A 14,394-nucleotide genomic window follows, 5' to 3' on the forward strand; every position below is an offset into this window, starting at 1 on the left:
AGCACCTTCTGTACAGGAGGCAGTAGGGCTGCATGAAACATGGCCTCTGTTGTACACGAGAGATAGAGATGTGTTCTCCGGGGTGTGTTTGTGGCAGCTGTTACTGCATTTTAACATCAGGTAGTGGACAAGGAATTGACCATTTCTGAGACTGAACTGCACAAGGGTGCTTGCAGAAGTCAGACCAGATCTGGAGGTTTTCTGGCACCTTGCTAGTCACCTTTTGTTCTGTGTCAACACGCACTTCATTGAAAGCGAGGTATTGTCTGAAATGTTGCCTTCTCCGGCTGCGTGGCTGCTAAACATGTGGGTCTTGAGACGCTTAATACAGCTGGCATCTTCTGATGCGGCTTCAGCTGAAACAGTCATGGGGGAGGGAAGACAGCCCTGCGTGGAAGCTCTTCCCGCTGGTACCGGGGCTGCAGAGGGGAGCTCCTGGCGGGCCCGCCGGCCCTTTCGGCCGGGCCCCACCATCGCGCCGAGCCGTCGGGTGCCGGCCCGGGCGGAGGTCGGGCTGGCTCCCCGCCCGCCCTGGGCAATGGCAGCACCTTCTGTGGCCCCGGCCGCGCTCGGGGGCCGCAGGGACCCCGCGGCCGCCGCCCCTGGCGGAGCCGCCCGCTGGCGGGGCGGGCGCGGCTCCCGCAGCCGGGCCGGGGCCGCGCCGGAGGGCGGCGGTGCCGGGCGAGGGGCGCGGGGCTGGCGGCGGAGCGCGGGGGGTGCGGGGGCGGGGGGGTGTGCAGCTCTCGCTAGCGCTGCTTGTGGTCACAGCTAGGCAAGCTCACATCCCATCTGGATCACGCTCGCTCTCTCCCTTCTGCTTTCCTACCATAGAGTTGCGCTGGAAACAGAAGATAGAGGGAGTGTAGGAGCTCGCCATCTCCAAGCGATCTACATTGGGAAAAACATGGAGTCGGCTCCGGCAGCCCCCGATCCAGCAGCCAGTGAGCCGGGCAGCAGCGTCTCCGAGGCGGCCGCCGGCGCCAGGGACACCCCGGTGAACCTGGAGCCTGCCCGGAAAAGCGATGCGCCGGCTCCCGTCCGCAGGCAGAGCTACTCCAGCAGCAGCAGCAGCAGAGGTAGGGAGACTTGGGGAAGGGGGAGGGGGCCGGGGGAGTGGGATCGGGGGGTGGGTGGGAATAGGAAGAGGGGGGTAAGAGAGAAGGGGGAAATGCAGCAATTTAATCCCCTGGTTTATTGCTCGTGCTTGTTGAAGCCGCGCACGCAAACAAGCCGGGCTTCTACCCCCTGCAAAACCTTGCAAACTTTTATAGCTTCTTTTAATTGCTGCAGGAGGAGGGACAAATGCAATGAAAATATTGAGCGGTGTTTGGTGCTTTCCTATCTCTCTCGTTTATTGCCTGTGGTATCCGGATGGGTACTGTGCCCCTGAAATTACATAATTTTATAAATATATAAAGCAACAGCGGGAGTATTGGGATTCAAGGGAACAAACTTTTAAAGCTGCAGTGTCCTTCCTCCCCCCCTTTTTTTCTCCCCCTCGTCTGTCTCCTTTTGACAGTTTCTCAACTGGTGTGCTGTGGCTTGTTGTGAATGGGGGATCTGTGATTAAACAGGAGATTTGCGGTTTGCGGGTGACTTATTCACTCTGTTGCGCGCTGTTTTCCCTTAATTCATTTAAGTGTATCTTAAAAATTATTCCATCGCGGAGCGGATGATCTCGTAGCTGCTGTTGTTGGAGGGGCGCAACTTCGCCGAGGGTCTCGGTGCGCCCGGGGATTGCCTTGCCGCTCCCCGCCGGCCCCCGGCTAAAACGCTGCAAACAAGCGAGCCCCCCTTTGCTGCCGCCAGCTGTCAAAGCCCTCTCCCGCCTCGGGTCGCGTCTCGGAGCCGTGCGGGTCCGCTCGGAAGGCGCTCAGGGCGGCTGAAGTTTGGCGTGGGCCGCGGTAGCCCCGAGCCGGCGGCGGGAGAGCTGCGCGCTGCCGGGCGGAGCGGCGCGGAGCCCCGAGGGGCCGTGAGGGGCGGGCTGCTCCCGCCGCGGCCGCGGACACGGGCCCGGCTTCAAACGCCGCCGGAGTTTGCCGAGACGTGCGAGAGGGAGGAGGCTGCGGCTTTAATTACTTGTAAATAATTTATGAAGCGTCGCTCCTGCAAAAGGGGGGGAGCGCGCTAGAGAGGCTTCGCTCGGTAAAATCCCTCGGTGATGGGTAAAAATGAATTAAATAACGCTACGTAATAATACACACGGCTGTTGAAAGAAATGACGGGCGGAGAAAAGTACGTGCCCGGCGGGAGCGCAGCCCCCTCGGCGGCCGCCGGCGGGGCCGGGGCAGCGATGCCCGGCCGCCGGCGGCGGGGAGAGCGTCTCTCCTCGGACGGAGGGGGCTCGGGTTGTAGGTTGGAATATGGCTGATCATGTGTTGGCTTGTGTTTTACAGTATTTTTCCCCTTTTGGCCACACCCCCCCTTCCCAGGCAGCTTCCCACTCAGGGAATCCGCGTACAGTAAAAGCCATCGAGATGACACACGCCGAAACATTTAATTAGAGGCGATTTGCGAGCAGGGAGCGCGCCGTTCGGCGGATGCCGAGGCGAGGAGGAGCGGGCTCGGCCGGAGGAGGCCGGGTGGCCACGGGCGTGTGCGCAGGGAGCGTTTGGCTGCGCGGGGTATATTTAGAGCTTGCGAGAGTGGATTTGGAATGCAAGCGCCTTATGTAACGAGGTTAATCAGAAACACTGGAGAAAATTTCCTTAATTTGTCGGGGAGTTTTCTGGATGTTTGCGGAGCCGGCCGTAGTTGGCGGGTGTTACACAACGCCCCCCCCTCGCGGCTCTCCGGCCCAGCGCTCCGGCGGCGCGGGCAGATGGTGCTGCCGGGGAGCGGGGCCGGCGGGAGGGAGCCGGCAGCCGGCTACGCCGCCTTTGGGGAGGGGGGCAACTTTGGGATCCCATCAATTATGTAACACTCGGCTGTCGCTGCTGTACGGACGCGAGAAGCAGAGGGGGGTGCTGGGAAGCCCGGGCGGCTCCGGCGGTGAAGGTGGTTTTTTTTTTTTGGCGGTCCCGAAGCGTTCGGGCTCTGGTACTGCTAACCCGCTGACCCACATGTCCCTCCTCCCCCGGGCCTCGCTGGGGAAGGGGAAGGAGCGGGGGGCCAGGCACACGCCGGCACTGGCCCGGGCTGCCGGCCGCCGCACGCAGGCAGGCACCGCGTTATGTAACAGTCTGAGTGGGAAAGCGAAGGTCAGTGATGGAGGCATCCCCGGCAACACAATGGCCAGAGCCCTGCGCGCCGGGGCTCTGCAGGCTGCAGGGAGAAATAAAGCTCGCGGCAGTAATTGGCGTGTGGTTTGGGAAGGGAGAGGGGAGAAGGAGAAGGAGAGTGGCAGGGATTTGGGAAGGAAAAAAAAAAAAAAAAGTGTTTGGGTTTTTTCGGATGATGTAATGGAGTTGGCAGAAAATACAAGTCTACTCCTAGAGTGCAAACAGTAAGAGAATTGTAGCTGGCATTCTGTGCTAATGTTGCATAAATTAGTGTGTTGGAAGTAAATTGACCTATACAGTACACACCAGCTGATTGTGCCTTTCTAGTAGTGAAAACCTGGAGATGCAGAACCACGCAGGAAAACATGACAGTGACAACATTGGGGCCTCCTTGAAGTCAGGACTTGATGGATGGATTAGGTGTTAGGGGTCCCTATAGACTTGTAGGTTTGGGGGTTTTAAGATTTTTTTTTTAAGCTATTGAAATAGCACTTGATTTCTTGCCTTTTTTTTTGTTTTTGATAGGGTCCTTTATATCTTATGGCAACAATGTGACCTTAGTGTGTGACTAGTATAGGTGAAATTATTTTTAGAACTGTCACCTTATAAGCTCATATGTTCAGCTGTGTATTGAGTTCAAAATTTACTTGTTTGGGTCACAATTCTGCCATGTGTAGTAAGCAGGCAGCTCTGGACTCTCATGTGAGCTGTGTGGAGGATAGATACAAATACAGACATTTAGGTATATGTACACATTTTTACACCTCTCTAACTGGAGAAATCCTTATTTTTCACTCGATGAACACTACAAATATTGGTTTCATATCCTTAATTTTCATAGCTGCACACACTGCAAAGCTGCTTTGATACGTCAGGGTTTATAATAATCAGTGTACACAAGGAATGAAGAAAACAAAATTAAAGAGAGGACTGTTGATGGAGAAGTGGGGAAAGTTTGCTGTGGAATAAATTCTTTTTAGTTACTATAATATTACCATTTCAAAATACTTTACTGCTTGATATGCAAGCCCGTCTGTACCACCAGATCCTTACCTAACCTGGTTTTTATTTTGCAGAGGTTATGCTGGTTTTGTTGCTGTGTAGAATACTCAACTTGCAAACGTAAATTCTGAGTTACCAAAAGCACTTTCAAATGGGGAGTTGTTACGTGATATATTTAGTGTATGGGGGCATGCACGCATACTTGCACGCTTCAAAAAATTCCCCACAGTCTGATATTAAAACTGATTGTTAGGAAATTGTCACCATACTGGAAAAAGCAGGAAATGGATAAAAAGCCTGCTTTTCCCCAGAGGGATGTTTTTACTGCTGACAGTAGTTGTTAAAATTTTCTGAAGACCAGTCACTGACCAGCAGGTTGACTTTGAGTCTGAGTGTGTGTGTGTTCTGCACCAAGGGTTTGTGGTTTGCCATGCTTGGTAGGAGGAACGCTTCCCTCGCCAGCTCTGGCCCTGGACTGTGGCTTTTATTGACATTTACTTCACTTTGCAGGCTTTGACTTCCATGGAGTTCTACCCATGCTGCAGTCTAAGGCTTAATACTCTATTAGTCTCCCTAGAAATAGTTGTAATTGAATAAACTCTATTTTAGGAGAGAACTACTGTCTCATTAAAAAGCAAAGTACATAGAAAGCTTTTAAATCCGTTAAAAATGCTTAGTTTGTTTGGAACTGAGCTCTTGGTCTCAGAGGTGACTTGAGCTTGCTGAAAAATATTTAAGACAGCTCTTACATCACTGGATGATGCTACGTGCAAATATTTTTATGATGCCTAATATTTAATAATTGAAAGCTACAGCTATGTAGGTTCTCCTTTTCTTGCCGTTGAGGTTCTGGGTGTATTTGCTGTTTTCCAGAACCCTTTGGAATTTTTTATCACATTGTCTATTTATCCCGATCCCGTCTCCACTGGTAGATTGTGGCATGTTGCTTTTGTGCCTTTTTTTAATTTGGGTGATCCTCCACAAGTAGGGATGTAACATCATTAGTAGTGACAACAATAGGTTTATGGTTTTATTTTCTTTAGAAATACCTTTTTTCCTACATTGTATCAGTTTCTGGATTTAGACTGTGCTACAGAGCACAGTTACAATACAAAATTTTGCACGTTGTTTTCAGGAGGACTCTTTGAATTTTGTAGATTTGGGTGCTTTCTGTGTTTTCTTTGGATTGCCTTTGTCGTCACTGAGGACTATTCTGCATGCACCACTGATTTAGTCCTATTTTGGTAGATGATATGTGCTTTGAATCCTTCAAAGTACAGCATTGTTTTAAACATTTGTAGCATAGGAGCAATAATAGCAGCAGTATGTTGTTCTCCTAGGAACAATGCAGTTCTCTTATTTCAATAAACCGTAACCTATTCTCTTATTTTATTTGCTTGAGAAACATCTCAGGAGCTCATAAAACAGTATGTAAATACTGTTATCATTCAACCAAATGCTGTAATTTTACTAAATAAAGAACATATTTTGTAATGGAGATTAACGGTCTGTGTGACAATTTCAGTTTTGGGTATAGCACTGCATCTGAATGGAAAGGGCAATTTCAGCTTTGGGAGGCTGTCTTTTTTTTTTCTTTTCTTTTTTCCTTCTGCTATTTGTTTTTAAGCTGCAAAAATATGCGTTGGGGGAAATCTGAAATGATTCAGTTGATTTTGTTGGATTTAATCTGAGAACTATCCCAGTAAAAAGGGGTAAAAACCCCCAACCTTGTTTTAAATTACTATGATATCTGTATCAGTCTTGAAATTACTTTGTGAATAGGTGATCCATTCTGTACTGAAATATTTTTAAGAGTGCGTTTTCAGGGACATGCAGCTGTAGGAACAGATGTTAAAAAATGAAAAAAAATTAAAATTTCGGAGTATATCTCAATGCAGTGGCAAGTGTGGGTGCTGTGTATCTTGGGGATTGTTTCCAGCTCTGTGCTCGCTGCCGCTGGGGGAGCAAAGGGCTGCATGGCAGCTGCAGCTGCTGTCACACAGCTGCAGAGGGCAGGGAAAGGGGAACGCTGGCCCAGGTACTGCACAGGAGCTGTCAAAATGCAGCAATGCCCCTGGCTCAGGGCCTTCCATTCCTGTGCAGGTGTCACCCCTCTGCTGTCTGTCCATCCTACACCTCTGTCATCCCAGGGCCTTTGCGTGGGGAGCACAGCCTGCTACTCAAGAGAAGCTGAATTCTTTTTCTCTGTCTCACTTTTACCTGAGCTTGCTGTGGAGGTTCTGTGGTTTTCTGTGGCTTTGGCAGAAGAGGAAGTTTTGGTAGGTGAAGTGTTGAAGAAACTTCCTGAATGTGTGGAAGCATCCACACTTCATGTGCAGATTTCTGCTGTCTTGTTTCCTTCGACTCTTTTTTCAATTACCTTGCATTTCACCATTGCTGAGGCTGTCTTTGGAGCCCTGATAATCACTTCTGGAAGTGCACTTTACAGAGCTGTTGGTTTTCTGTGCACTCACAGCTGGCAGACAGGTCACACACACATCCTTGCCTGCACAGGTTCTTGCAGATGTGTAGAGGAGGGCCCTGCAGAGCAGAGCCTGAATCCCCTACTGTCACTAGAGCCACATTGCACATTTGGTGTCAGATCACACTTGGTTTTTAGGGTTGTTACGGATTTTTTTGGTCCCAGCGTTCTGATAGGAGGCTCCTCTACAGCTTTGTTGTCTGATGATTACAAACCTTCTTTTCACCTCAGAGTAACTGTGTTCATGATCAGTTAGCTCACTTGCTTCTTCAAATGTGTTCTGTAACCTGTCCTTGGACTGAAAACGAAGAAGAGCCTGGGATTTTATTTGGTGATAGCTGAACTCACAGTGAGCTCTGTTCTATGACTCACAGTTTAGCACTTCAGCATGTCTGTTGTAGATGGTCTGTGCTGATAGAAACATGAGAACAGCTTGGGCTGTGTGTCACGAGGAGTTAATTGTCTAATTTCTTGAATGCAAAGGTTGTGAATTATTCTTCATACTGTTATCTGAAGTCTCATCTAGGTATCTTTCATTCTTGGCAACAACTGAGCTCTACAGAGACGAAGTGTATCGGGGTGTGTATTTTCATGAAGAAATTGTGGGGCTTATTTTACAGCAGTTTAATCTTATAGTTTAGCCTCATTGCACTGTTCATTTGGAAGGATCCCCAGGTGTTTTAAACACTATTGGGAACCATTTTGCTTATTACTGAAATCCAGCCACTTCTTGTGTGGAATCTGACAGCTGTTTAATGGTGCTCAGCCATGCTAAGCAGATCAGAACAGAAAGTGAAGAATACCATACCTGATTGAAACACTCAGAGGGATTTTGGATACAGATAATATAATTATCTGCATTGGAATTGGGTCAAACAGCTCTATTCCTGTAGAAAATTACTAGATATTTTCAGTGGCAGTGTATGGTCAAGAAATTGGTTTGAAATACCTTCCTGAAAATGATACCCCCAGCAGTGAGATAATTGAAGATCCTGCTGCTCACCCTATTGTGATCACCAGTTGCAGAATGATCAATGTTTTCAGGTATTTCTGGATGTATTAATTGTTTGGTTCCATGCTGGTATGTGAAATCTTATAAACCAGGGGGGACACCTGGGATGTTGCAAGTCTTGCTTTGTAAAGCAAATTTCTTTACTGGTGAATTCCTTAAATAGGGAGTTGCTGTCTGTGAAATGTGCTCATATTCACAGAGGTTTTAAAAATGGTTCTGGGGGATCTCTTGACACAGAGCCAGTAGGGGCTGGGGGAGGTGGGTGTCAAGCCTTGTCTTGTGAGGATGTTGGTGACTGTGGGGAAAATACAGCTCTTTTCCAGTTGTCTTCAATTTCACTTCCCATGTAATCAGGCAGAACAGAGTATAGACAGAAGATCTACAAAGGAACAGAAGTCAAAATTCATGATCAACTGAATGTACATAAATGTCCTGGTAATAATGACCAACTGCAGAGTCTTTCATTTGTAATTTAATCTAATAATTTCCATGCACTTCTACAGGAACACACTATGAAGCTGGCAACTTCTGAGAAATTGCTGCGCTGTTACAAACAGCGTTTGAGCTGGCATTATAACAGCATGATAGATTGTGAGATGGAGAACAAAGTTAGTGTGGAAACTGAGCTGAGAGAAATTGCCAGCAGAATGTGAGAAAGCAGAGCTGGATTATGATAACCTCCCTTGTAGAATCAAATTAAACCATTTTAAAGGCTTTGTTGATTTTTAGTTTGTAGTTGTACTATGTATTTACTTCACATGGGTGCAGGAGATTAATGAGGCAGGTATAGTGATCATGGGGTGAAAAACTGTGGTGCTGCTGTTCTTTTTAAATGTTTCATTTCATACTGACTGTGGGGTATTTACAGCATTAATTAACAATATGTCTGTGTGCTTTGGGTCTGCAACTGTTCAAATGTGTTGAAAGTATGCAGAGGCGATGGAAATTGTAACTCCTAGAAGGAGGTTGGACAGAGAATGGACAGAGAACCCCCTCTTCTTTTTTTTTTTTTTTAATATTACTTATTACTTTATAAGTATTATTTATTATTTTATAATTAATGATAAATATCTTTAAAAATGACATGCTTGTCCAAAGAGGTGGTTTGTGTGAAGAATGGAGAATATATGGTCAGGAATTCTGCAGTTAGTTTTAACAATATGACTGAAAGAAGACAGAAGGAAAAACAAAAATCAAACCTGAGGTAGACCATGTAGCAAAGTGCTGCTGAGTGTGCATCCAATAGAATCCCCAGCTCCTGACCTGTGAGAGAGGAGTGTTTTCCATAGGTTTGTAGAAGTGTATGGCGTGCACTTCTGAAGTAAATATATATGCAAAACTGTAGACACCATGGGGAAGATTTAAATTATGTATTAGTAGAGCTTGGCCTGACTGTTTTGGCGCTGATGCAAGGTCTGCTGCATACAGTCAAGGATAAAACCAAGGCCAAGACTTGTGAAATACTGATTATAGGGTTTATTTTATTCCTGTAGTGGGATTACGAGAATACTTTAAAGCAGGATTTTCCCTCATAGTTTCTCTTCAAATGTAGAGGTAGGAAAGAATGCCTTTTATGAACTAAGAGATGACTTTGCCAAAGTCTGAACCAAATGTAAATCAGAGGCCTCTGCTGCATTAAGTCTTTTAACTAAGGGCAGAAAGGTAAGATTTTGAAAGAAATCTTGAAATTTGATAATTGGCTGAAATACACCTTTTGCTAATACTTTACTTGAAGTAAAAAAACCTGTCAGCATAAAGCATCTCTTAAATTCTGTATATATTTAAAAAAATTAAATAAAACCCATCTCAAAGGAAACTAGGGCATATCAAAAACCTCTGTCTGCGTCCTGCTTCATTTATGTAATCTTCAAGAGGAGTTTTGTGTTGTCATTACAGAAGTTAGGAAAGGGTCCTTTACTGCCTGGGTTGTTAGGGAGGCCTTTCAAAAATTCTGATGAACTCTTGGGTGGAGTCAGAGTGCTTCTGAGATAATACATGAAAGTCAGAGCACAAAGGCAACTCTTGCTGCTTGGAGGAATAATGGACAAGGCAATGTAGAGTGGCGTGGTGTACTTTCAGTCCCTCAGCAATCCTGCCAATCCATCAATAGCCAGGCAGGCTTTACACTTTGAGAGTCTTTAAAAAACCAAACCACTGAGTTGTTTCTAGAGATTTCATTTCCTCTCCACACTCTTAATGATTGTAATGTTGTGCTGGAATCAGGTGTATCCTTAAGCAATGATCTGATTCTCCTGAGTGTGAATCTGGCAGAGATCAGATTAGGTCATGTGTTGGCAGCATGAAAGGCAGCCCTGACTATCAGAAGTTCTGCTCTGCAGCAGGCTGGCTCCTGTGGCAGTGTGTGTGTGACAACAGCAAGCACCGTGCCTGAGTCTGTGACTGCCAGGGCAGGACTGCAGTGCAGGGTAAAGCTGGGGCTGCATGTGCAGTAAAGATCGAGAGAGCTGCAGGTCATCAAGAGCTGCACTGGGAAATGGCTTAGGAAAAACAGGTAATTGTAGCACCAATGAAAATGACTCTGGATAAAAGATGAATTAACTGTAGTTTTCACCGTAGCTAGGGCTGGTGAGCAGTGGTAAATATTTTGGCAGATACATTGTTACCCTGCCATAATTTTGCTTTCAGGATCACACTGTGGCTTCATTGCCAGAGAAGAATTTGTATCCCTACTTCAGAACAGCTGTTAGGAGGTGAGCAAGGATTTCCTCAGGTGCAGAACCTGAGCTGTACTTGTCTGTTGCTCTATAGGGAGTGTGTTTGCTAGCTTTACTAAAGGTTTAGTAAATGTTTTACTTTGTAGCCACTGACATCTTAGCACTATCCTTATAACAATCAAAAAGTCTTCTTTTTTTGTGATGGAAAAAAATGGAGGGAAAGGTGAACTGATTGTAGGGATTTAGCTTCAGAGAATTTAATAAACTAACTGTTGAGGTGGCCTGCCTTATTGGCATTTCTCTCTCTTGATATTGGCTGCCTCTAACATGATTTGATCATAACTGAATTATTTTCCTGTTGTTTTTTTTTTTTTCTGAGTAAATCACACTATACCACGGCCTCGTTTTAGAGATTCACGATTCTAGTTCACGAGAAATTGCAGTTGTTAATTTTTTGGGTAACAATACCCCACTGAAATGAGCAGGCCAGGTCAGCAGTATCCCAGAGATGCTTTAGTGTGACATGTATTATAGTATCTAAGGCTGTGCGAAGGAACAAGGGAAGATTTTTTTTTTTTTTTTGAAACAGAAACAAAATCCTTCCAAAATTCTAGCTAGAGAACTTCCCACAGCAGTGCTCAAGGCAGTCTGTCACTAAAATCTTTGCTTTCAGTTCTCTGAAGAAGGCTCCCCCGTACAACATTCACCTCAGAGAGGATAAGGACAAAAGCTTCTGGATGAAGGCAGGATTAGCAGAGCAGCTAGGTTTACAGATAACCAGGGGCTTCCATTTAGCAAGCTGTATTTGGCCTCAGTGTTGGGTTTCCAGCATTCCCCAGTCCACCTTCCTGTTGTTTTCAGCCCAGTTTGGAGACTGTAGAAATGGCTTGTCACAGATCTCTGCAGTTGGCAAATCTCCTCAGAATTTCTTCCACGTATCCTTTGTTTCCTTTGCCACAGCAGAGGTTCAAAGCAGAATGTCTTGAGGGATTTGAGAGCAAATGATCACAAGTGGCGAGGTGGGGACTCCATGCCAATACTGAAAATATTTTGTTGCATTGCTTTTCTCTGCACACAGCAGAACGCACACTGGAAGCAAACTTGGCTCTGGAAAGGCAGCAATAGAAAATGTAAAAACAAACCCAGAAAGGAAGTAAACGAAGCCAAAGGGGGAGCAGGGTAGTTTTGGGTAATGAACAGTAAAAGAAAGACGTGGAACTTAAGGAAGGAGTGTAATGAAAGGGCACAAAAGAAAGATGACTGATTTGGAGAATGGCCTGGAAAAAAACCCCAAACATTTGCAAAAGGGCTGGAGTAGCGGGGGAAGCTACAGTGTCTGCTGAGGGCAGGGGAATCTACAGCCTTCTTTCCTCTGTACAATTAATATATTCCTATTCTGTGATCTTGTCTCTGCTAAGGAATGTAATAAAATGTGTTTTAGTGCATGGTGTGGTCTCAGACAGTTGCCTCAGATTTGCTTCAGCACCCTATTGTTTCCAATGAGCTCTGACTAAATTCTTTTGCCATAGATGTTGTGCTAATGTGTTCTATGAATTATTTGTCTTATCTCGATCCTGTGAAATTAGAAGCCCTTTCCCACTGTGTGTTAAGCAGATTAAAACGAAAGCCTGTTTTTATGGTCCAGCAACAGTGCAAATATTTGGGAAAAAAAAAAAAAAAAGGAAAGAAAAAGAGTTGTGAACTAACAGTGGGGTGCTGTCGGGACTCTTTAGGAAGCAAACACATCTTGCCACCTAAATGGTGGGATGATCTCTTTGGAAAAGCACTAAACATAATATTAGAGGCTACTACCAACTGTTTTTTGTTTGTAAGAGAAATTTCTTTAAAAAGTAGCCAAGAGATGGTACACGTGAACTTCGGGATTCATGTTACACATGAAATTCAGGATACATGTTACACATGAAATTCAGGATACATGTGTCTTGAATTCCTGTCTTGTGTCCCTTCTCCCTTAGGAATAGAATATATTTTAGATATAGCAGTATTTTATTTATACTCACTTACTTAAATCTTAGTATCTTAACATTCCAAGATACTTTATAAGTGCTGTCCTACCTGCGTGGGATTTGTCACAAAAAGTCTAAAGCTATAATGAAATTATTGTGGACGTGAGGTGCTTAAGACAAAAAGAGTATCTCCCTGTGTCTGGGCAATAACTTAATTAAAGCATCACATGTTATTGTAATATTATTTGTGAGGGGACACTGTAATATGTGAGAGGGGACAGAGTAATGGTGGGTTGTCAGAGTGAGTTTTATGTTTTCTGGACTCTGTTCCCATTTCATTCATTCCTCTCATTTCCCTGTGTGGAAATAAGGAGTAGGAGTGCATGTTGCTGTATCAGAAACGTTGCTCCTTCAGATTTATTCAGGTCACAGTCAGAGTTGAGAAGTCTTGGAAGTGCCTGGAAGTGCTCTATGGAGCTGTGTGCTGAGATGTGTTGAGTTTCAAATTGTGGGGACACAAAAAGGCAGAAGGTGTGAGAGGTGCCGCATTATTTCCCTGTCTGTGGACTAAGTTAGCAGCACCAGACCACTGAAGTGCCATAGAAGGTACTTGAAAATTTCACTTTTTAGGTGTTAATTTCCCCCAGAAGGACAGGTATGAAGAAGTTCAGCATTTTTCCCTCTGTCCACGCTGACCAAGGAGGCAGCAGCTGTGCCTTGATGGTTTTTCTTCTTGCCCAGCATCTGGTGTAGGTGTCCTTTGTCAGAGCAGCTCCGTGCAGGTGTCCTGGGACACCTGTGGGTTCTGTTGGCACAGGAATTGAAAACTCCACGCTCTCACTGACACTGCAGTCTGAGCTGCTGGTGTGGGTGCTGCCACGCCAGCAGAAGGGAGCATTTATCACTTTGTTGTGTGTCCAAGTGAAGCAAACCCAGCATAATTGTTTGGGGGTTTTTTTCCTTAAAAATTGCCCTCTATTGAGTTTTAGCTTGATGTGCTGCAGGAAGTGGGGGCTGGAGAAAGCAGCAACTTTATTTGTCATTGCTGTGTTGGCAGAGGCTCTGCTGTGCAGGCAGTGCTTAACAATCCTCAGGAGATTGTGGGGATCTGGCTCTGCTTAGCCTCACCAAGGTGCAGTGACACCACTGCTGCTCACTGGAGTTACTGCTGTCATTTATATGAAAGACTTCAGATTCCCCAGCAGACTGGGGGACTTTGCAAACTCTACAAACCTGGGCTGTGCAACAAAAAGATTTTGAAGGATGTTATGTATTAAAATTTGATAAAAAGTAGATGAATGGTAGTGGTGTGGGTAAGCACTATTCCTTCTTTTGGTGGAAGTTCTTTTGTGTTGTGGCTATTTTTCAGCATACTTTGACCAGATCAGCACAGAGAAATTTGGTTTTAGTCTGTCTCAGGTAGTGTCTGATTTTTGCAACCACATTTAAATGTAAATGTGAGCAGTTAAGTTTTTGTGTAATCCTGACATCTCTGTGTGATATTTCTCCATAAAAGTAAATATTTCTGCATTACGTTTTTTCAATGTAATGTTTTAGATGTAAACTCCTTGCTTTTGATTTGCAGGGTTTTTTTCATATTTTCCTGTATGTTTTAAGCAGAGAGACTTATAACTGCTGGACCTTACTGAGGGAAAAGTTTTATAGACATAAACCAAGAACATATAGTGAATAATAAAGCCATATTAAAATTAAAGCATTAGAGATTTTTAATACCTTTAAGGTAATTTAAATTTAAAACATACTTTAGATTTAAATCATATGAAGCTGTTCTGCATGACTTCCACCAGCCTTTATTAAGGACTAAGCACTCTACTTTCCAGCTTTTAGATATTACACTTTTATTTTTAATTTGTCTTCTAATGTGCAGTTAATAGCAATATGGCAATCATTCAGTTTTGCAAAGTCAGGTAGGCTTCTAATCTGTAGAGACATTCCTAATACATGTAATAACACTTTATTCAAGGCATTGCCATAATAATTAGCCTCTTCACATTTTCCTTAAAGACAATTTGGA

General features: G+C 45.0%; 1 protein-coding gene across 2 annotated transcripts in view; it reads left to right on the plus strand.

Moving 5' to 3' along the window:
* The first annotated feature begins 785 nt into the window (after positions 1-785).
* RORA (RAR related orphan receptor A) overlaps positions 786-14,394 on the plus strand; it is a 349,533-nt gene continuing 335,924 nt past the window's right edge. The window contains exon 1 of one of the 2 annotated variants that reach the window (XM_063412518.1): positions 786-1,076. In XM_063412518.1, the coding sequence (XP_063268588.1) occupies positions 905-1,076 (172 nt within the window). In that variant the 5' untranslated portion in view covers positions 786-904. The remainder of the gene's footprint in view (positions 1,077-14,394) is intronic. The other variant, XM_063412516.1, reaches the window with a different exon arrangement.

The sequence above is a fragment of the Prinia subflava genome, chromosome 15, assembly GCF_021018805.1.
Source record: "Prinia subflava isolate CZ2003 ecotype Zambia chromosome 15, Cam_Psub_1.2, whole genome shotgun sequence".
Taxonomy (NCBI): Eukaryota; Metazoa; Chordata; class Aves; order Passeriformes; family Cisticolidae; genus Prinia; species Prinia subflava.